The sequence below is a fragment of the Oncorhynchus keta genome, chromosome 30 (genome assembly GCF_023373465.1).
Source record: "Oncorhynchus keta strain PuntledgeMale-10-30-2019 chromosome 30, Oket_V2, whole genome shotgun sequence".
Classification (NCBI taxonomy): domain Eukaryota; kingdom Metazoa; phylum Chordata; class Actinopteri; order Salmoniformes; family Salmonidae; genus Oncorhynchus; species Oncorhynchus keta.
This window is the reverse complement of record NC_068450.1, coordinates 7,024,478-7,049,615: the sequence shown is the minus strand read 5'-3', so window position 1 is coordinate 7,049,615 and position 25,138 is coordinate 7,024,478. Positions and strand designations below refer to the sequence as shown.

General features: G+C 44.0%; 1 protein-coding gene across 2 annotated transcripts in view; it reads right to left on the bottom strand.

Annotated features, from left to right (window-relative positions):
• Positions 1–2,918: 2,918 nt before the first annotated feature.
• The window catches only part of LOC127913853 (kelch-like protein 5), a 91,358-nt gene continuing 69,138 nt past the window's right edge, over positions 2,919–25,138 (bottom strand). The window contains exons 2-6 of one of the 2 annotated variants that reach the window (XM_052487382.1): positions 22,275–22,418; positions 13,093–13,229; positions 10,838–11,034; positions 7,369–7,581; positions 2,919–3,128 (exon numbers count right to left, since the gene is read on the bottom strand). In XM_052487382.1, the coding sequence (XP_052343342.1) occupies positions 2,937–3,128; positions 7,369–7,581; positions 10,838–11,034; positions 13,093–13,229; positions 22,275–22,417 (882 nt within the window). In that variant the 5' untranslated portion in view covers position 22,418 and the 3' untranslated portion in view covers positions 2,919–2,936. The remainder of the gene's footprint in view (positions 3,129–7,368; positions 7,582–10,837; positions 11,035–13,092; positions 13,230–22,274; positions 22,419–25,138) is intronic. The other variant, XM_052487381.1, reaches the window with a different exon arrangement.

The window sequence follows — 25,138 nt, the reverse complement described above, 5'->3', positions numbered from 1 at the left end:
TGAATACTTGACTACATCGCCTCAGTTCACACCCATAGATCTATTTCAACTGTGAATCGAACCATTCCTCTGATGTGAAATGTATGAGAAACGGTAGCCTGCCAAGGTTTTACATAGGAACAGCTTGTGCTACAATAGTACAGGTATGAATTGTAATCCCACTGAGTTTGTGCTACAATAGTACAGGTATGAATTGTAATCCCACTGAGTTTGTGCTACAATAGGATAGGTATGAATTGTAATCCCACTGAGTTTGTGCTACAATAGTACAGGTATGAATTGTTTTTTTAATCCCACTGAGTTTGTGCTACAATAGGATGGACCAGACATTGTATGAAAGGAATTGTAATCACCATGTTGAGTTTGTGCTACAATAGGATAGGTCACTGAACTGCAGCCTGTATCACCCCCACTGAGTTTGTGCTAGGTCAATAGTATCGGATCCTATGAATCTGTAATCCCACTGAGTTTGTGCTACTATAGGAACACAAGGAGATCTATAATCCTATAGGAACAGTTTTTTTAACAGATCTAAACCCACAAGGAGATCTATAGATCCTATAGGAACCGTGTCTAGATCCTATAGACATGGGAGGCATAGTGGACCAGACATTGTTGAAAGGGTATAGTAACACAAGGAGATCCACCATGTTGGAAGTCTTCCAGGAACACACAAGGGGATCTATAGATCCCCCACCACGTACAGATCTATAGTGTAGGATCACAAGGGGATCTATAGATCCTATCACTGGAACTGCACACACAAGGAGATCTATAGATCCTATAGGAACCAAGGAGATCTATAGATCCTATAGGAACACACAAGGAGATCTATAGATCTATACAAGGATCTATAGATCCTATAGGAACACACAATGAGATCTATAGGTTCTATAGGAACACACAATGAGATCTATAGATCCTATGGAACACACAAGGAGATCCCTATAGGAACACACAAGGAGATCTATAGATCCTATAGGAACACACAAGGAGATCTATAGATCCTATAGGAACACACAAGGAGATCTATAGATCCTATAGGAACACACAAGGAGATCTATAGATCCTATAGGAACACACAAGGGGATCTATAGATCCTATAGGAACACACAAGGAGATCTATAGATTCTATAGGAACACACAAGGAGATCTATAGATCCTATAGGAACACACAAGGAGATCTATAGATCCTATAGGAACACACAAGGAGATCTATAGATCCTATAGGAACACACAAGGAGATCTATAGATCCTATAGGAACACACAAGGAGATCTATAGATCCTATAGGAACACACAAGGACAATGCTGATGACTTCAGGTGACCCCCCCCCCAAAAAAAAAAAAAATATATATTTGTCACATATGCCAAATACAACAGGTGTAGACTTTACCGTGAAATGCTTACTTACAAGTCCTAAACCAACAACGCAGTTCAAGAAATAGAGTTAATAAAATATTTACTAAATAAACTAAAGTAAAAAACGTAATAAAAAGTAACCCAATAAAATGAGGTTATATACAGGGGGTACTGGTATCAAGTCAATGTGCAGGGGGTGCAGGTTAGTTGAGGTCATTTGTGCATGTAGGTAGGAGTAAAGTGACTAGGAATAGATAATAGATTTGGGACGCCAATACACTGACTCAACTCCAGCCACTTTAATAATGGGAATTGATGGGAAATGATGTAAAATATATCACTAGCCACTTTAAACAATGCTACCTAATATAATGTTTACATACCCTACATTATTCATCTCATATGTATACGTATATACTGTACTCTATATCATCTACTGCATCTTTATGTAATACATGTATCACTAGCCACTTTAAACGATGCCACTTTGTTTACATACTCATCTCATATGTATATACTGTACTCGATACCATCTACTGTATCTTGCCCATGCCGCTCTGTACCATCACTCATTCATATATCTTTATGTACGTATTCTTTATCCCCTTACACTTGTGTGTATAAGGTAGTCCAATTTGTAAGTCGCTCTGGATAAGAGCGTCTGCTAAATGACTTAAATGTAATGTAATGTAGTAGTTTTGGAATTGTTAGTTAGATTACTTGTTGGTTATTACTGCATTTTCGGAACTCGAAGCACAAGCATTTCGCTACACTCGCATTAACATCTGCTAACCATGTGTATGTGACAAATAACATTTGATTTGATTTGATTTGATAGATACTGTAGTAGCAGCAGTGTAAAAACAAAGGGGGGGGGGTCAATGTAAATAGTCTGGGTGGCCATTTGATTCATTGTTCAGGGTAAGCAGGTTTAAAGAGGTTTAGCATTGAATTATATTCTGTTCAGATTCCTATTACCCTCCATATCTATCATAGTGTTTGATTAAAACACCTACGTTTTAATATATTGTGTTTTCTCAAACACACTTTGTAATGTGTTCTATTGAATGCATATCTAAACTAATATCCATTTTAGTATCAGATAAATGGATAGTTTTAGTCCGTGGAATGAAAGGGTTAACCTCCGTCGTGTGGATTGAGCTGCATTTACATTAGTAGCCAAATAGACCTGAAGTCTGTAACAATAAAAGGGTCGCCGTGGTCGGGCGAGATCGATGGTGGCGTCACACGTTAGCGGGCGTCCATCTTGGTAATGGGGCTCATTGATCAAAACCTGTGGGCTTTTATTAATAGTAGCAAGCCATTAGGGTTCAATAGACATAATGGATGTACTGAGCTTTATGTCTCACTCTGGGGCAAACTCCAACAAGACTACCGATGCACCTGAAATGGCACCCTATTCACTACATTGGGCTTTAGTCAAAAGTAGTGCACTCTATAGGGAGTAGGGTACCATTTGGGACGCAAACCCCTATATAGGACACTTCTTTTGACCAGAGCCCTATGGACCTAGTGCACTATATACACTAGGGAGTAGGGAATGCAGAGTAGGTCTAACCCTTGGTAGCGTCCATGCCTCCCACAGCGTAGAGTACTCCTACAGTGGACTTCCTGGGTTTGGTCCTGGGGCTCTGGAACATGAGGCGACGCTCTGGCAGCAGATGGTACTTCATGGCTTCCATTAGAAGCTTCTGGCATTCCAGGTCATCTGAGAACATGGTGTTGTTCTCCAGGTCAGCTAGGAGCTGGAATTAAAGGGGAGTTCAGTTGAGTAAATCTTTATTATCCCCAAAGGACAATGGTGAGTGCAGCATAAAAACACGCAGGGAACAACACAACAAGAAAAAAAAATATTTTTTTAATTATTACATTGTATAAGCTAAATGCATGTCTTTCAACCAGGAAGAAGTAACAACATTCAACCAGGAAGCATGAACAACATTTAACCAGGAAGCAGTAACAACATTCAACCAGGAAGCAGTAACAACATTTAACCAGGAAGCAGTAACAACATTCAACCAGGAAGCATTAAAAACATTCAACCAGGAAGCAGTAACAACATTCAACCAGGAAGCAGTAACAACATTCAACCAGGAAGCAGTAACAACATTTAACCAGGAAGCAGTAACAACATTCAACCAGGAAGCAGTAACAACATTCAACCAGGAAGCATTAACAACATTCAACCAGGAAGCAGTAACAACATTCAACCAGGAAGCAGTAACAACATTCAACCAGGAAGCAGTAACAACATTCAACCAGGAAGCAGTAACAACATTCAACCAGGAAGCATTAACAACATTTAACCAGGAAGCAGTAACAACATTCAACCAGGAAGCAGTAACAACATTTAACCAGGAAGCAGTAACAACATTCAACCAGGAAGCAGTAACAACATTTAACCAGGAAGCAGTAACAACATTCAACCAGGAAGCAGTAACAACATTCAACCAGGAAGCATTAACAACATTCAACCAGGAAGCAGTAACAACATTCAACCAGGAACAAAACTTTTGCAGTATATTTAAAAAAACTATTTATCTTCATTCATAGCCAGGATATTTGCAGTAAGGCATCTTACATTTACCAGGAAGCATTATGGCAATCAATTATTACTGTTTTTGCAAACAATTATTGTGATTCATACTATGTTTTTTTCCCTCACATCTTTTACTCTCTCGCAACAGTTGTGGGATACACACACACACACACACACACACACACACACACACACACACACACACACACACACACACACACACACACACACACACACACACACACACACACACACACACACACACACACACAAACTCTTTCCCCCACAACAACTGTAGACTCAGATTCTCAACAGTTGCACCATCCCAGAGCCCAACTCAAGAAAGGTCTTGATTTACAAATGTGTGTACAGTTGCAGCTGTATGAGAAGAGGCCTGCAAGACTGAGCAAAAAAAAAAAGGTCAGAAATGGGGAGATTTGATGAACCATCGTCACATCCTTGGTGATGGAGGACAGATAAACACCCCCTTCCCCTGAAACACCCACACATGGTCCCCCCCGTAGTCACCATATTCCCTGGCATCTTCGTGCAGTCAGACCTTCTGATTTTGTGTCACCAGGGCCACAATAATATGCCCCCTCTCTGAATGTCTGAGTGTGACCCCCCCCCTTCCCATGGGTTACTGCAGCTAGTTTTGCCAGCACTGCCACTTCCTGGGTGGGTGCACCACACCGGTGGTTATGCTATTATGCTCTCCCATCAGGGGGCTCTGGCTCTGCAGGAGCAACCCTGCCAGGCAGGCTCAGAATCGTGAGGGGGCGGTGCTGCTCTAGAAGGTCTCTGACCACATTTTGTCTGCATACAGGCAGCTTACAGCAGGGCCCATAAAACAGATAAGGACTTAGTATCTGGGTTGTTCAGGTAGGTGTCTCGGGTTTAGGTAGTGGACCGTTCCATCAAGATAGGACCATGAATAAATACATTAGACGTATAATATATTTTTTAAATTGAGTTCCCCACGATAGGACATTATATAAATTAGATTTATAATTTATTTTAAAATGCAGTTCCACCATGATAGGACAATAAATAAATACATTTAAAAAAGATGTATAATTCATTATAAAATATATCTGCACAACATTGAAAGCTCTTTCACAACCCCTGCTCACAGACATACATTGGATCTGGGATATATATCCGTGTCCTTTCTCACTCACTTAACGCCACACTTTTCCCAAACACCATAAAACACACACCACACCATCCACCTCAATACATCCACACATACCCACCTCAATACATCCACACATACCCACCTCAATACATCCACACATACCCACCTCAATACATCCACACATACCCACCTCAATACATCCACACATACCCACCTCAATACATCCACACATACCCACCTCAATACATCCACACATACCCACCTCAATACATCCACACATACCCACCTCAATACATCCACACATACCCACCTCAATACATCCACACATACTCACATACTGCGCCTTCTGACAGCTGTGTTTTCATCTCCATGTTTAATTAGTGCTTCTGTGTTCCAATCAGTTATATTTCACGATAGATAGAAAAGCTATATATTTTTTGGTATTATTACAATTCATACCATGGCTAGTATTGTGTGTTTCGTTGTTTGCCTCCTCTATGAGAACTTTGTAATTTTTAGAATAGACATGGAGTAGATCTTTGTGTCTCTGAACAATCGGTTATCAATATACAGTTTATTGACTACTAGAGCTACTCTTTCCCCTTTCAATCTATTTTCCTTGAGTATTGGATACAGAACTACAGACCGCCGTTCTGTCATTTCCTTCGGGAACTGATCATTCAAGTCTTTTACCCAGGCTTTTAACCATTATTCTATTTTTAAAGAAAGCACATTTTGTAACGATTGGCCGTTCCTACCTCTGCCCTCTCTGTTCGAAGCGGTGTATATGTTCCAGTTGGATTTTGTCGATAGCTTCACATGGGATCTGAAGTAAGGAGGAACTCTGTAAGGAGGAACTGTCTAACTACAGAGTCAGGAGCTTCTCCTTCTTTCTCTTGGATACCTGTAAGTACCAGATTCTCTCTCATGGATCTAGTCTGTATGTCCAGTAAGGCTTCTCTCAGAACGATGTTCTGCTTTTTAAGTTTATTAACTTTGGTTTAAATCTTTTTGAGTGTCCCTTTTAGCTTGTTTGTGTCTTTCTCCAATGTCGCAGCTTTTTGGTCACTCATCTCGAGGCCTTCAACTCTTTTATATCCTTACTGACTAGTTCAAGTTTACCCAGTTTTGTCATTTATTGATTTTAACAGATCGGCTTCGACCTTTACCATTCCCGGTGGTGAAAAGATTCAATCGTCTGTGTCTGTAGAAGAGTCATGTTTTCGTTTTGAAATAGGTTCCCCTCTGTTACTCTCCGTCACCTTTGGGTGTTGGTTGTTTTCATAATATGTATCGATATATTTATCTGGCCTTATGATTTGTTGTGTGTTGTTATCCAGATTGAACTTTATTACCCACGAGATTGTGAAGTGCTAACATTTAGTCTAACCGATATTGAATATTATGTTTTTATCTTGAGGTGAGCTACACTGCTGTGTTCAGTCCACCATCTTTTCCAGTCTAGTTTTGATGAGGTCATTGATAAACTACTGACTGCCCACGTGTGGAGGTAGACGAGGATACCATTTGTGATGAAGTCATTGATAACCTACTGACTGCCCACGTGTGGAGGTAGACGAGGGTACCATTTGTGATGAAGTCATTGATAACCTACTGACTGCCCATGTGTGGAGGTAGACGAGGGTACCATTTGTGATGAAGTCATTGATAACCTACTGACTGCCCACGTGTGGAGGTAGACGAGGGTACCATTTGTGATGAAGTCATTGATAACCTACTGACTGCCCATGTGTGGAGGTAGACGAGGGTACCATTTGTGATGAAGTCATTGATAACCTACTGACTGCCCACGTGTGGAGGTAGACGAGGGTACCATTTGTGATGAAGTCATTGATAACCTACTGACTGCCCACGTGTGGAGGTAGACGAGGGTACCATTTGTGATGAAGTCATTGATGACCTACTGACTGCCCACCTGTGGAGGTAGACGAGGGTACCATTTGTGATGAAGTCATTGATGACCTACTGACTGCCCACCTGTGGAGGTAGACGAGGGTACCATTTGTGATGAAGTCATTGATGACCTACTGACTGCCCACCTGTGGAGGTAGACGAGGGTACCATTTGTGATGAAGTCATTGATAACCTACTGACTGCCCACGTGTGGAGGTAGACGAGGGTACCATTTGTGATGAAGTCATTGATAACCTACTGACTGCCCACGTGTGGAGGTAGACGAGGGTACCATTTGTGATGAAGTCATTGATGACCTACTGACTGCCCACCTGTGGAGGTAGACGAGGGTACCATTTGTGATGAAGTCATTGATGACCTACTGACTGCCCACCTGTGGAGGTAGAAGAGGCAGGCGGATGTAGGCCAGGAGAACCCCAAGGTCCTGCTGGCGATGCTCAACGTCGAACCGCACCCACGTCATCAGAGCCTGGAAGATGGTCTCCTCATCTGGTACGTTTATGTCGTCACTAGCCAAGAGTTTGACGATCTCAGCAGTAGGAAGCAGGAGAAACTCCTGGTTCTGAATCACCTCTATGAAGTGCTCCTGAAACAGGGATGTGACAGGGAGGAGGACTTACTGGAAATGGGGAAAATACTGCAACCCAACCTTACAGATGACGGTCGTAAAAAATGCTGGACTCGTTTCCATCTGAACGGTTGGGTAACAAAATACTTACATACAATGTTCAGGTGCTGCCTGGATAGAAAATACCATGAATAAATGAAATTACTTATTGCACGTAGACGTCAGTCATTCATTGAGTAAAATAAGTACGTTAGGTCGATAAATCGGTTTCGTGGATCTAGTGTAAACGTCTTACCAGTAGATGGTTTAACTGTGTTGTTTTACAACAACAAATACTTTTTCTACATATTGAAATCGGGAGTGTAATTCTACATTCTCGGAGAACAGTATTAAGAAACGGCCTGAGCTGTCTGTCTCAATACACAGTCGATACGGAGCCTCGTTTGTTTCTCGGTTGATTGATTCTCAGTATTTTACTGACACAGGAAGGAATTGGCGGATAAATCGGCCGGTGAACTTATTTAAACCTAATGAACAGCTCATTTTAACATCAATGTTGCTAACATGGGCCAACGTGACGGCTGAGCCACAGAGGGGAAGGGAAAGAGGGATACTGGGTCAGTTGTACACCTGAATGCATTCAACTGAAATGTGTCTTCCGCATTTACCACAGATTAATCGTGTTGCCAGATCTCTATGCTATATAGTCGAGAACATAGTGACAACACACTGCCAGAAATGTCATTCATAAAAATCATTGCATAGCAAGCGATTAACTGTGGTCTTAAAACTTAGTCCGTATGAGGTCAAATACACAGTAACAGTCACATTGGGGCGAGTTTAGAAAATAGAGAGTATGTTCAATCTGGAGCTCGCTATACATCTTTATATAGATTAAACTTCCATTCCATTGGCCATCATCCCGTGCAATACGTGTATATATATATATATATATATATATATATATATATATATACAGTATGGCTTTGTGTGATTGCCTCTACGAGCCTTTTCAAGGACTCTCTCTGGATAATATCATTATAGAGATGTTTCTATATTAAATCCCTTTATGCTGCTCTGTCATGCTCAACATAACAGGGAACCCTGAGCTGCTATTTATTGCACCAGCAAGAATACACATTTTGACACATTTAACATTTGCTTTGGGGCAAGTGCCCTAACAATTATGAAAAAAAAACAAGCATGCTATTGATCATTAATCCGTTACAAATTATAGTTGGCTCACAGAATCTATCATGAGTCTTGGTTTAGGATCTTAGCAGTGATACGCCTAATGAAATGAGTCTCTTTCATCGATCTGTTCTGGTAATTCAGAAGGAGGAGATCGTACTTCCTACACACTGTAGGAACATCTATACCGATGTTGTTTGACATTGGTATGGATGAATTATTTGTAATTACCATCAGCCAGAATGCTGACAACAAATTGAACACATGAATTACGCTAGCTACACTGCAGACTCTTCGATTCCCAGACATTTAAAAACAAAGGGTGACTCAGAAATGGCACCCTAATTCCCTATATAGTGCACTACTTTTTGACCACTTTTTGACCATTTCAGACCCACCCATTCATTATACAAGAAGACACAGCTGCAGTAAGTAACTGTTTGAGAAACGAGAGCAAAAGTTGTGTGAAGAAACACAATTACATGAGAAGATGAAGAGGTTTGTGGCGAGAAAAAAAAACACATCACAATTCAAAATGTGCATGAGATGCTTTGGTTAAGTTTGTTAAGTTTGTTAAGTTTGAAACAGAAATGCTCGCATGAATAAAAGTGGACTAGTCTGAACTGGTCGTTTTTTTAAAGTAGACTAATTCTGGGAGTAGCCTACTGAAAATCTAACATGAGGACTTTAACAACAGGGCTAAAAGATAGCAGGGCAAGGTTTAGGACACTTACAGGAGAAAAAAAATGACACTTCCCTCACAAAGGGACAGGATGCCAGAAAGCATCCGTCCAGCGTAAACTAGCGACAAAAATATCCTTATCAAAATAACTAGCTGTTGATTCAGAACCCAGAGGACAGTGGTACAGGAAGCTCTGTGTCTCTCCGTCTGTGTACCAAATGACGCCCTATTCCCTATGTAGTGCACTATGGGCTCGGGTCAAAGGTAGTGCACTATCTAGTAAATAATGTACCATTTGGGACGCTTCCTCCATGTTCTTTATTGGTGGGATTGAACAGGAAGCGGTCGTGCTAGTGTTGTGATTAGATGAAACCTCACTGTTCTGGACAGAGCTCTATTTAAACAGAGCCTAGCAGATGTCTTTCAGGAGATAACGGAGATAACAGCTATCTCCATAAGTTGTTTACTCCGTCGGCCGGGGACGGCCGGGGACATTATCTAGAAAATACGTCATCTTCTTGATCCCGTAGAAAATGTGTGAAATAAATAACTCGGCTGTATTTTGAAAATCCAACCTACCTCTCAAAATGTTAGATGATATATGTCTCAAAATAGCTAATCTTGACCAAACGTTTTTTTTTTAATAAAATCCTAAAGTTTAAATGGATATTTGCATTTTAGCTAAGCATTCAATGGTCATCCAACCCTAACAATGTGATGTAGACCTAACTGTCACGTTCTGACCTTAGTTCTGTTGTTATGTCGTTGTTTTAGTATGGTCAGGGCGTGAGTTGGGTGGGTAGTCTATGTTCCTTTTTTTATCATTTGGGATTTCTGTGTTTGGCCTGGTATGGTTCTCAATCAGAGGCAGCTGTCAATCGTTGTCCCTGATTGAGAACCATACTTAGGTAGCCTGGTTGTCCCTGATTGAGAACCATACTTAGGTAGCCTGGTTGTCCCTGATTGAGAACCATACTTAGGTAGCCTGGTTGTCCCTGATTGAGAACCATACTCAGGTAGCCTGGTTGTCCCTGATTGAGAACCATACTTAGGTAGCCTGGTTGTCCCTGATTGAGAACCATACTTAGGTAGCCTGGTTGTCCCTGATTGAGAACCATACTTAGGTAGCCTGGTTTCACCTTGGAGTTGTGGGTGATTATTTTCTGTTCTGTGTTTTGTTTCACCGTTCAGGACTGTTCGTTTTTGTCGTTTTATTGTTTTTGTTCAAGTGTTCAGTATTCGTATAAATACAATATGGACACCAACCACGCTGCGCATTGGTCCTCCGATCCTTCCTACTACGAAAACCCCTTACACTAACGCAACCTCCAAAAGGAAAATATTAAAATATGCAAATAGCAACAGACTGTTTAGGCTGTGTAAACCTGGTTAGATTCCTACCATAGTGTAGTTGTGGGCCACGTTGAGCAGATCCATGCATCCCTGGGCGTCAGCGAAGGAGTGTATCCCCAGGCAGTTAGATGGATGGAGTTGTTTCATGAGGAAGTTACAGCAGACCTCAATGACTTGTGAGAGCTGCAGAAGGCAGGCTGCAGACAATAAACTCTCTATGGTCTCCTCCTTCAATTCAAGGACACCTGCAACATTAAACAAGATATGTTGTCACAGAGAACAATGGAAGTAGAGCTTATTATTAGCTCCAAAAACATCACCAGGCCTGGGGCACATGGGGATAAATGTACTAACAACATCACCAGGCCTGGGGCACATGGGGATAAATGTACTAACAACATCACCAGGCCTGGGGCACATGGGGATAAATGTACTAACAACATCACCAGGCCTGGGGCACATGGGGATAAATGTACTAACAACATCACCAGGCCTGGGGCACATGGGGATAAATGTACTAACAACATCACCAGGCCTGGGGCACATGGGGATAAATGTACTAACAACATCACCAGGCCTGGGGGCCTGGGGCACATGTACTAACAACATCACCAGGCCTGGGGCACATGGGGATACATGTACTAACAACATCACCAGGCCTGGGGCACATGGGGATAAATGTACTAACAACATCACCAGGCCTGGGGCACATGGGGATAAATGTACTAACAACATCACCAGGCCTGGGGCACATGGGGATAAATGTACTAACAACATCACCAGGCCTGGGGCACATGGGGATAAATGTACTAACAACATCACCAGGCCTGGTGCACATGGGGATAAATGTACTAAAAACATCACCAGGCCTGGGGCACATGGGGATAAATGTACTAACAACATCACCAGGCCTGGGGCACATCACCAGGGGGATAAATGTACTAACAACATCACCAGGCCTGGGGCACATGGGGATAAATGTACTAACAACATCACCAGGCCTGGGGCACATGGGGATAAATGTACTAACAACATCACCAGGCCTGGTGCACATGGGGATACATGTACTAACAACATCACCAGGCCTGGGGCACATGGGGATAAATGTACTAACAACATCACCAGGCCTGGGGCATGGGGATAAATGTACTAACTGGGGATAAATGTACTAACAACATCACCAGGCCTGGGGCACATGGGGATAAATGTACTAACAACATCACCAGGCCTGGTGCACATGGGGATACATGTACTAACAACATCACCAGGCCTGGGGCACATGGGGATAAATGTACTAACAACATCACCAGGCCTGGGGCACATGGGGATAAATGTACTAACAACATCACCAGGCCTGGGGCACATGGGGATAAATGTACTAACAACATCACCAGGCCTGGGGCACATGGGGATAAATGTACTAACAACATCACCAGGCCTGGTGCACATGGGGATAAATGTACTAAAAACATCACCAGGCCTGGGGCACATGGGGATAAATGTACTAACAACATCACCAGGCCTGGGGCACATGGGGATAAATGTACTAACAACATCACCAGGCCTGGGGCACATGGGGATAAATGTACTAACAACATCACCAGGCCTGGTGCACATGGGGATACATGTACTAACAACATCACCAGGCCTGGGGCACATGGGGATAAATGTACTAACAACATCACCAGGCCTGGTGCACATGGGGATAAATGTACTAAAAACATCACCAGGCCTGGGGCACATGGGGATAAATGTACTAACAACATCACCAGGCCTGGGGCACATGGGGATAAATGTACTAACAACATCACCAGGCCTGGGGCACATGGGGATAAATGTACTAACAACATCACCAGGCCTGGGGCACATGGGGATAAATGTACTAAAAACATCACCAGGCCTGGGGCACAGGAGAATACAATTACTAAAAACATCACCAGGCCTGGGGCACAGGGGATACATTTACTAAAAACATCACCAGGCCTGGGGCACATGGGGAATACAATTACTAAAAACATCACCAGTCCTGGGGCACAGGGGATACAATCACTAAAAACATCACCAGGCCTGGGGCACAGGGGATACAATTACTAAAAACATCACCAGGCCTGGGGCACAGGGGATACAATTAATAAAAACATCACCAGGCCTGGGGCACAGGGGTTACATTTACTAAAAACAAAGTAGTGCACTACATAGGAAATAGGGTGCCATTCCGGATACGGTCCCTGGTCAAAAGTAGTGCACTACATAGGACATAGGGTGCCATTTAGATACATAAATGAGTGTTGCGGAGTACTCACCAGTGTAGGCAAAGTGGACCAGAGATCTCAAGGCTTCTGGATCCACCCCCTCCATCTTGATCTCCTCCTGTTTGGCCTCTCTCACATCGCTGGTGAACATGGCAGCAAAGTAGTCAGATACTGCACTGAGGACCAATCTGTATGGGACAATAACAACAGGGCAGTGGTGAGAGACTGCACTGAGGACCAATCTGTATGGGACAATAACAACAAGGTAGTGGTCAGAGACTGCACTAAGGACTAGTCTGTATGGGACAATAACAACAGGGTAGTGGTGAGAGACTGCACTGAGGACTATGGGTCTGACTACTGAGGACAATCAACAACAACAGGGTAGTGGACTGCACATGGGAGACAATGCACTAAGGACCAGTCTGTATGGGACAATAACAACAGGGTAGTGGTCAGAGACTGCACTAAGGACTAGTCTGTATAGGACAACAACAACCAAGTAGTGGTCAGAGACTGCACTGAGGACCAGTCTGTATAGGACAACATCAACAGGGTAGTGGTCAGAGACTGCACTAAGGACTAGTCTGTATAGGACAACAACAACCAAGTAGTGGTCAGAGACTGCACTGAGGACCAGTCTGTATAGGACAACATCAACAGGGTAGTGGTCAGAGACTGCACTAAGGACTAGTCTGCATAGGACAACAACAACCAAGTAGTGGTCAGATACTGCACTGAGGACTAGTCTGCACACAACAGCAAACATCAAATAAATCAGAGGGCCCGTCACAAATGGTACGCTATTCCCTGTTTAGTGCACTACTCTCTGGTCAAAAGTAGTGCATTACGGTATATAACTGTAAGAGGGAATAGGGTGCCATTTGGGGGACACAGTCACTGCACTGAGGATCAGACTGCACACACAACACAACCAACAGCCTTGTATTAACATCTTCATATGCATTGATTATCCGCTACATAATGGCATGCTGATAGAGATGTGAGGGAGCTGAGAGGGAGATGTGGCGGAGTTGAGAGGGAGATGTGAGGGAGCTGAGAGGGAGCTGTGAGGGAGATGTGAGGGAACTGAGAGGGAGATGTGAGGGAGCTGAGAGGGAGATGTGAGGGAACTGAGAGGGAGATGTGGCAGAGCTGAGAGGGAGCTGAGAGGGAGCTGAGAGGGAGATGTGAGGGAGCTGTGAGGGAGCTGAGAGGGAGCTGAGAGGGAGCTGAGAGGGAGATGTGAGGGAGCTGAGAGGGAGCTGTGAGGGAGCTGAGAGGGAGCTGCGAGGGAGCTGAGAGGGAGATGTGAGGGAGCTGAGAGGGAGCTGTGAGGGAGATGTGGCAGAGCTGAGAGGGAGCTGAGAGGGAGATGTGGCAGAGCTGAGAGGGAACTTAGAGGGAGATGTGGCAGAGCTGAGAGGGAGCTGAGAGGGAGCTGAGAGGGAGCTATGAGGGAGCTGAGATGGAGCTGTGAGGAAGCTGAGAGGGTGCTGACAGGGAGCTGAGAGGGAGATGTGAGGGAGCTGAGAGGGAGCTGCGAGGGAACTGAAAGGGAGATGTGGCAGAGCTGAGAGGGAGCTATGAGGGAGCTGAGAGGGAGATGTGGCAGAGCTGAGAGGGAGCTGAGAGGGAACTGAGAGGGAGATGTGGCGGAGCTGAGAGGGAACTGAGAGGGAGATGTGGCAGAGCTGAGAGGGAGGAGGGAGCTGAGAGGGAGATGTGGCAGAGCTGAGAGGGAGCTGAGAGGGAACTGAGAGGGAGATGTGGCGGAGCTGAGAGGGAATGAGAGGGAGATGTGGCAGAGCTGAGAGGGAGATGTGAGGGAGCTGTGATGGAACTGAAAGGGAGATGTGGCAGAGCTGAGAGGGAGCTGAGAGGGAGCTGAGAGGGAACTGAGAGGGAGATGTGGCAGAGCTGAGAGGGAGCTGAGAGGGAGATGTGAGGGAGCTGTGATGGAACTGAGAGGGAGATGTGGCAGAGCTGAGAGGGAGCTATGAGGGAGCTGAGAGGGAGCTATGAGGGAGCTGTGACAGAGCTGTGACGGAACTGAAAGGGAGATGTGAGGGAGCTGAGAGGGAGCTGTGACGGAACTGAGAGGGAGATGTGAGGGAGCTGAGAGGGAGATGAGAGGGAGATGTGGCGGAGCTGAGAGGGAGCTGTGAGGGAGCTGAGAAGGAGCTGAGAGGAAGATGTGAGGGAGCTGAGAGGGAACTGTGATGGAGCTGAGAGGGAGATGTGAGGGAGCTGAGAGTGAGCTGTGAGAGAGCTGAGAGGGAGATGTGAGGGAGCTGAGAGTGAGCTGTGAGAGAGCTGAGAGGGAGATGTGAGGGAGCTGAGAGGGAGCTATGAGGGAGCTGAGAGGGAGCTGTGAGGAAGCTGAGAGGGTGCTGACAGGGAGCTGAGAGTGAGCTGTGAGGGAGCTGAGAGGGAGATGTGAGGGAGCTGAGAGTGAGCTGTGAGAGAGCTGAGAGGGAGATGTGAGGGAGCTGAGAGTGAGATGTGAGGGAGCTGAGAGGCTGTCCTGGTGTACAAAAGCTAATTCGACCAGGAATGTAACCAAATGCTCTGATTTTGAGTTGCACGTTTAACTGTTATACTATGGCCTATATTTACTATCCAAATGCTGTTCCATGACAGACAGACAGTATACCAGGTGGTATATCAGACAGACAGTATACCAGGTGGTATATCAGACAGGCAGTATACCAGGTGGTATATCAGACAGACAGTATACCAGGTGGTATATCAGACATACAGTATACCAGGTGGTATATCAGACATACAGTATACCAGGTGGTATATCAGACATACAGTATACCAGGTGGTATATCAGACAGACAGTATACCAGGTGGTATATCAGACAGACATAATACCAGGTGGTATATCAGACAGACAGTATACCAGGTGGTATATCAGACATACAGTATACCAGGTGGTATATCAGACATACAGTATACCAGGTGGTATATCAGACAGACAGTATACCAGGTGGTATATCAGACAGACATAATACCAGGTGGTATATCAGACAGACAGTATACCAGGTGGTATATCAGACAGACAGTATACCAGGTGGTATATCAGACAGACAGTATACCAGGTGGTATATCAGACAGACAGTATACCAGGTGGTATATCAGACATACAGTATACCAGGTGGTATATCAGACAGACATAATACCAGGTGGTATATCAGACAGACAGTATACCAGGTGGTATATCAGACATACAGTATACCAGGTGGTATATCAGACATACAGTATACCAGGTGGTATATCAGACAGACAGTATACCAGGTGGTATATCAGACAGACATAATACCAGGTGGTATATCAGACAGACAGTATACCAGGTGGTATATCAGACAGACAGTATACCAGGTGGTATATCAGACATACAGTATACCAGGTGGTATATCAGACAGACAGTATACCAGGTGGTATATCAGACAGACAGTACACCAGGTGGTATATCAGACAGACAGTATACCAGGTGGTATATCAGACAGACAGTACACCAGGTGGTATATCAGACAGACAGTATACCAGGTGGCATATCAGACAGACAGTATACCAGGTGGTATATCAGACAGACAGTATACCAGGTGGTATATCAGACAGACAGTATACCAGGTGGTATATCAGACAGACAGTATACCAGGTGGTATATCAGACAGACAGTATACCAGGTGGTATATCAGACAGACAGTATACCAGGTGGTATATCAGACTGACAGTATACCAGGTGGTATATCAGACAGACAGTATACCAGGTGGTATATCAGACAGACAGTATACCAGGTGGTATATCAGACAGACAGTATACCAGGTGGTATATCAGACAGACAGTATACCAGAGGATATGTCAGACAGACAGTACACCAGGTGGTATATCATCGAATAGCACAGCCTGTTTGAACAATTTTGGTGCCATGTTTTCAAATATAGCCCACCTCAGCTCAGTGATTTTTAATTAAGAAGATGGTGCCGACAGACATGGCAGCTCTGCATCTAGCTCCTAAGCAACTTCGTTTTTTGTTGTTGTCATTTCTTACATTATTAGCCCAGAACATTTTTGTGTAATTATTACATACAGATGGAAATAACTTTTGGATAGCAGAGCTGCGGTAATTCACCAGCATTACGACTAGAAATACGACTTTCCCAAAATGGATCATTTGTTTGCAACCCCTAGGGCAATTTAACTTATCCCAGAGGCTGCACACCATCCAATATTTTACGCACTAATGTTCAGTCCCTGGGCAATAAAGTAAACGAGCTCAGGGCGAGGATCTCCTTCCAGAGCGACATACGCTGTTTCTCGGAATCACATCTTTCTTCGGATATACTGTCCCCGCCCATACAGCTAGTTGGGCTCAGTACATCACACAGACAGGAATAAAGAACTCTCTGGGACGAAGACAGGCGATGGTGTATGTTTCATGAGTAACTACTCATGGTGTGATTGTGATAACGTATAGTGGGGCGGCAGGTAGACAGGTGGTTGGAGCGTTGGGCCAATAACCGAAAAGTTGCTGGATCAAATCCCCAAGCTGACAAGGTACAAATCTGCCGTTCTGAAGTGTATAGGGGATGTTGTTCCCACTGTGAATATTAAAACCTACCCAAACCAAAACCGTGAACAGATAAACTGAAAGTGTGAACCACCGCGGTGGTAACCACGGTGACTGGGAAAATGGTTAAATACAAACACTGCAATTATTCCTTCCATAAGGCAATGAAACAGGCAAAACGTCAGACAAAGTGGAGTTGCAATTTAATGACTCGGACACAAGACGAATGTGGCAAGGTCTACAGACAATCACGGATTACAAACGGAAAACCAGCCACATCGCGGACACCGACATCTTGCTCTCGTACAAGCTAAACATCTTCTTCGCCCGCTTTGAGGATAACGGATAACACAGTGCCACTGATGCAGCCCCACTACCAAGGTCTGTCCTTCTCCGTGACATTTAAGCATGTTAACCCTTGGCTCCCGGCCCAGACAGTGTCCCTAGCCGCGTCCTCAGAGCATGCGCAGACCAGCTGGCTGGCGTGTTTACGGACATATTCAATCTCTCCATATCCCAGTCTGCTGTCCCCACTTGCTTCAATATGTCCACCATTGTTCCTGTACCCAAGAAAGCAAAGGTAACTGAACTAAATGACTATCGGCCTGAAGCACTCACTTCTGTCATCATGAAGTGCTTTGAGAGGCTAGTTAAGGATCACATTACCTCCAACTTACCTGACACCCTAGAACCACTTCAATTTGCATACCGCCCCAATAGATCCACAGACGATGCAATTAACATCGCACTGCACACTGTCCAATCCCATCTGGACAAGAGGAATACCTATGTAAGAATAGTGTTCATTGACTATAGCTCAGCATTCAGTACCATAGTACCCTCCAAGCTCATCATTAAGCTTGGGACCCTGGGTCTGAACCTCGCCTTGTTCAACTAGGTCCTGGACTTCCTGACGGGCCTCCTCCAGGTGGAGAAGGTAGGAAACAACATCTCCACTACACTGATCCTCAACACTGGGGCCCCACAAAGGTGTGTGCTCAGCCCCCTCCTGTACTCCCTGTTCAACAATGACTGCATGGTCATGCACGCCTCCAACTCAATCATCAAGTTTGCAGACGACACAACAGTAGTAGGCCTGATTACCAACAATAATGAGACAGTCTACAGGGGGAGGTGAGGGCCCTGGCAGAGTGGTGCCAGGAAATAACCTTCTCTCAACGTCAACAAAACGAAGGTGCTGATCGTGGACTTCAGGAGTTCAGGAGACAACAGAGAGAACACGCCCCTATCCACATCGACGGGGCCGCAGTGGAGAAGGTGAAAAGGTTCAATTTCCTCGGCGTCACTGACAATCTGAAATGGTCCACCCACACAAACTTTTCCACATAAACTTTTTTGGCCCCTTGAGACCCTCACAAACTTTTACAGAGCATCCTGTCAGGCTGTATCACCACCGCCTGGTACGGCAACTGTACCACCTGCTCTCCAGAGAGCTCTCCACGGTGATGTGTTGGGCAGACTGCACCACCCTCAGGAGAGCCCTGCGGTTGCAGATGGTGCAGTCTGCCCAACACATCACCGTGGGCGCATTGCCTGCCCTTCAGGACATCTACAGCACCCAATGTCAGAGGAAAGACAAAAAGATCATCAAGGACATCAACCACCAGAGTCACGGCCTGTTCACCCTGGCCTGTTCTAGAAGGCGAGGTCATTACAGGTGTCACAAAGCAAGAGACCGAAAGACTGAAAAACAGCTTCTATCTCAAGGCCATCAGACTGTTAAACAGCTTCTATCTCAAGGCCATCAGACTGTTAAATATCCATCACTAGCCGGCTGAAATGACAATTAGATCTTTATGTGTTGTGAATTTTTAGATATTATTATTACTAATATTTAGATATTTCTTAATTCCATTATTTTACTGGCTACCACTGCCGCTGTCTTATGTACATAAACACGGAATCGCTGGTCACTTTAATGTTTACATACTGTTTTACTAATTTTACATGTATATACTACTTTCTACTGTATTTTAGTCAATGCCACTCAGACATTACTCGTCCTAATATTTATGTATATTTTTACTTTTAGATTTGTGTGTATTGTTGTGAATTGTTAAATATTACTGGACTGTTGGAGCTAGGAACACAAGCATTTCGCGACACCCACAATAACATCTGCTAAATATGTGTATGTGACCAAAACATTGGGATTTTATTCGATTTAAAAAAAAAGTTGAATGGCTGGCTGACTGGTTGGCTGTCTGGGTATTGATATTGGGACACAGCTCAGTGATTCACAGGTAGAAAGGTAGGCTGTCTAGCTGGCTGGGTGTTTCAGAGGATGTTGGGACACAGCTCCGTGATTTATATGTAGAATGGCGGGCTGGGTGGCTGGAAGGATGGATGGATGGCTGGCCCGGTGTTTCAGATGATGTTGGGAAACAGCTCCGTGATTTACAGGTAGAATGGCTGGCTGGCTGGGTGTTTCAGTGGATGTTGGGACACAGCTCAGTGATTTACAGGTAGAATGGCTGGCTGGCTGGGTGTTTCAGAGGATGTTGGGACACAGCTCAGTGATTTACAGGTAGAATGGCTGGCTGGCTGGGTGTTTCAGAGGATGTTGGGACACAGCTCAGTGATTTACAGGTAGAATGGCTGGCTGGGTGTTTCAGATGTTTGGGAAACAGCTCCGTGATTTATATGTAGAATGGCGGGCTGGGTGGCTGGAAGGATGGATGGATGGATGGCTGGCCCGGTGTTTCAGATGATGTTGGGAAACAGCTCAGTGATTTACAGGTAGAATGGCTGACTGGCTGGGTGTTTCAGTGGATGTTCAGCTCAGTGATTCTCTAACCGTCCCTAACAACCCTTTGTGTTCCCCTTGACTACATCCTATTTTGTTGAAGCAGCATGTGAAAAAATACAAATGAAAGTATCTCATAAACAACATTTACAATTATTTCTAATAGATAAAAGACTCAAGAGCTCTAATCGTGTTAATGTCTCCGTCTGGTTTGCTTCACAAGTCTGCTAATGTAAGAACTGAAGTGGAGAGTAATCAAAATCTGCTAGCACAAGGAAATGAGTTTTCTTTGAAATGTGTTATTAAATGAAACAGAGGATATTATGGTCTGTCCTCTACAGAGCAGATAATACAACTTTTGTAAATGCATGTGTAATGATCGTGTCGTATTACGCTTTGTACTAAGTGTTTTATGAATGCTTATGGCAAGGAGTCATGACTCGTTTTTTTTTCTCGATTACCCTGTTGAGGCCATGCAACATGTTTTTCTGTTGTTTTCTTCACCCACTCAGTTAACAGTCATTCCTGTTTGTGGGGGAGACAGGTAGCCTAGTGGTTAGAGTGTAGGGGTGGCAGGTAGCCTAGTGGTTAGAGTGTAGGGGAGACAGGTAGCCTAGTGGTTAGAGTGTAGGGGAGACAGGTAGCCTAGTGGTTAGAGTGTAGGGGAGACAGGTAGCCTAGTGGTTAGAGTGTAGGGGAGACAGGTAGCCTAGTGGTTAGAGTGTAGGGGGGCAGGTAGCCTAGTGGTTAGAGTGTAGGGGCGGCAGGTAGCCTAGTGGTTAGAGTGTAGGGGCGGCAGGTAGCCTAGTGGTTAGAGTGTAGGGGAGACAGGTAGCCTAGTGGTTAGAGTGTAGGGTCGGCAGGTAGCCTAGTGGTTAGAGTGTAGGGGCGGCAGGTAGCCTAGTGGTTAGAGTGTAGGGGCGGCAGGTAGCCTAGTGGTTAGAGTGTAGGGGGCAGGTAGAGTGGTTAGAGTGAGGGGAGACAGGTAGCCTAGTGGTTAGAGTGTAGGGTCGGCAGGTAGCCTAGTGGTTAGAGTGTAGGGGCGGCAGGTAGCCTAGTGGTTAGAGTGTAGGGGCGGCAGGTAGCCTAGTGGTTAGAGTGTAGGGGAGACAGGTAGCCTAGTGGTTAGAGTGTAGGGGAGACAGGTAGCCTAGTGGTTAGAGTGTAGGGGGGCAGGTAGCCTAGTGGTTAGAGTGTAGGGGCGGCAGGTAGCCTAGTGGTTAGAGTGTAGGGGCGGCAGGTAGCCTAGTGGTTAGAGTGTAGGGGAGACAGGTATTCTAGTGGTTAGAGTGTAGGGTCGGCAGGTAGCCTAGTGGTTAGAGCGTTGGGCCAGTAACCGAAAGGTTACTAGATTGAATCCTTGAGCTGAGAAGGTAAAAATCTGTCGTTCTGCCCCTGAACAAGGCAGTTAATCCACTTGTTCCTAGGCCGTCATTGTAAATAATAATTTATTCTTTAACTGACTTGCCTAGTTAAATAAAGGTTAAATAAATAAATTAATAAATAAAAATTCCTCTGGATTTTCTGGACCCTCAAATTGCTATCTGAAGCCCTTCTGAAATAAGAGCAGCCTTGTTTTATTAGATAGTAAAAATTGATTGAACAGATAATCTAAGTCTTGTGTTATCTATGGTGGTAATCAGTGAAAAGATTCCCACAGGTGGCTATCATAATATTATTGATCCAGATTAATCATATAGCCTATGTCCCAAATGGCACCAAATTCCCTATATAGTGCCCTACTTTTAACCAGAGCCTTATGATCCGTGGTCAAAAGTAGTGTACTTTACAGGGAATAAGGGTGTCACTTGGCACAGAGCCAGTATAGCAGAGCCAGTATTTCACCAGGTGTAAATACATTTAAGAAGAGCAGCATGCACACTCACCTGTGAGCCGGGATCTTATGATCTCCTGCTATCAAGACAACATCACACAGCTGCTTGTGCTGAAAATAAGTCTCCATCTTGCGAAAGGTCTGTTCCGCATGGTTTGTAGCCTGGAAGAACTCATCCGAGCCGTTGGAGCACATCCTGGAGTAGGAGGAGGAAGAGGAGGAAGAGGAGGAGGAGGAGGGGGGGGGGGGGAAGCAGAAGAAGAAGGATATGTGTAAGTAATCATGGTTATAGCCCTACATGGAAGAAGAAGGATATGTGTAAGTAATCATGGTTATAGCCCTACATGGAAGAAGAAGGATATGTGTAAGTAATCATGGTTATAGCCCTACATGGAAGAAGAAGGATATGTGTAAGTAATCATGGTTATAGCCCTACATGGAAGAAGAAGGATATGTGTAAGTAATCATGGTTATAGCCCGACATGGAAGAAGAAGGATATGTGTAAGTAATCATGGTTATAGCCCTACATGGAAGAAGAAGGATATGTGTAAGTAATCATGGTTATAGCCCTACATGGAAGAAGAAGGATATGTGTAAGTAATCATGGTTATAGCCCTACATGGAAGAAGAAGGATATGTGTAAGTAATCATGGTTATAGCCCTACATGGAAGAAGAAGGATATGTGTAAGTAATCATGGTTATAGCCCTACATGGAAGAAGAAGTATATGTGTAAGTAATCATGGTTATAGCCCTACATGGAAGAAGAAGGATATGTGTAAGTAATCATGGTTATAGCCCTACATGGAAGAAGAAGGATATGTGTAAGTAATCATGGTTATAGCCCTACATGGAAGAAGAAGGATATGTGTAAGTAATCATGGTTATAGCCCTACATGGAAGAAGTTATATGACCATATAATGCAAATTATATCAGCATTTTTCAGAACCACATCTGAACTGTGAATAATATATTATTTTATAAGTAGAACGCAATTCCCATTTGGTAGAACCCCCCCCATAAACAAAAACTGAGAGACCTACAGGATCACTGTAATGTTTTGTTTAACCGAGTATGAGAAGTTGGATACAGCATACACTCTTCGAAAAAAAGGTGCTATCTAGAATCTTAAAGGGTTCTTCGACTGTCCCAAAGAAAACCCTTTGAGTACAACCATTTTGGTTCCAGGTAGAACCCTTTTGGGTTCCACGTAGTACCCTTTACACCGAGGGTTCTACATGGAACCCTAAAGAGTTATACCTGGAAACAAGATGGGTTCTCTTACTGGGACAGACAAATAACCTTTTTGGAGCGAAGAGTGAACCTAGCAGACATAAAAGGTATATTGTATCACAATCAAAGTAACACAATTATAGTGATTTGATGAAACGCAACTTGCTATGCGGCAGTCAAACATCATTTATATTGACTAAACCGTCTTCTTTCCCCACCAGTCTGAGCCAGATTAAAAGTGTAACAACTAAACTGCGTACCTAAGTGGTAAAGAAACTGAGCGCTATAAACTCCAGCGGGACAGTCTGTTTACAATCTGAGCAAATCCGCCCCGCCTGCCAAACAAAACGTGTTTGTTTTTATAGACATGGACTAAGCAATCGAGCTGGCTTCCCCTTCACAGTATTGTGGTAAAGCTGTATTCTGAGCCCCGTTCCCCAAAGACCGGTAGATTACATGCTGTTTTACAGAGTCAAAATAATCCTTCAGATTTGTGGCAAATAATTCAGGCCAGTTACTTTAGTGTCCTTCAAGGGATAAAATCCACTTGCTGACATTTAAGTTGTTTGTTACACTGCGTAAACAATCTCAACTCTCAGGGGGAATTAACTGATCCTAAAAGCTTTTTTCTATGAGGAGATTCATAGTTTTCAAAGAACAACACTGTACATGGAGACTGTAAGAAATGTCAACATCTATGACGTACATATATCAGTCCACAACACCATATAAAAAGAGAACAGGAACAGAATTCACACACACAGGACAACGTGTCGCTTTCCTCTTTTCAGAAACATAATTCTGTCAAACTAATTTTGCTGAATGCATTTTATTTTATATAGTTGAAATCGGAAGTTCTACTTACCACCTGAGCCAAATACATCTTAACTCAGTTTTTCACAATTCCTGACATTTAATCCTAGTAAACATTCCCTAATTTAGGTCAGTTGGGATCACCACTTTATTTTAAGAATTATTTACATACACTCAAATAGTATTTGGTAGCATTGCCGTTAAATTGTTTAACTTGGGTCAACCATTTTGGGTAGCCTTCCACAAGCTTCCCACAATAAGTTGGGTGAATGTTGTCCCATTCCTCTTGACAGAGCTGGTGTAACTGAGTCAGGTTTGTAGGCCTCCTTGCTCTCACACACTTGTTCAGTTCTGCCCACATATTTTCTATGCGATTGAGGTCAGGGCTTTGTGATGGCCACTCCAATACCTTGAATTTGTTGTCCTTAAGCCATTTTGCTACAACTTTGGAAGTATGCTTGCGTTCATTGTTGATTTGGAAGACCCATTTGTGACCAAGCATTAACTTCATGACTGATATCTTGAGATGTTGCTTCAATATATCCACATAATTGTCCTACCTCATGACGCCATCTATTTTGTAAAGTGCACCAATCCCTCCTTCAGCAAAGCACCCCCACAGCATGATGCTGCCACCCCCATGCTTCACGGTTGGGATGGTGTTCTTCAGCTTGCAAGCCTCCCCCTATGGCCAAACAGTTATATTTTTGTTTAATCAAACCAGAGGATATTTCTCAAAGAATATTGTCTTTGTCCCCATGTGCAGTTGCAAAACGTAGTCTGGCTTTTTTTTATGGCGGTTTTGGAGCAGTGGCTTCTTCTTTGCTGAGCGGCCTTTCAGGTTATGTCGATATAGGACTTATTTTAAT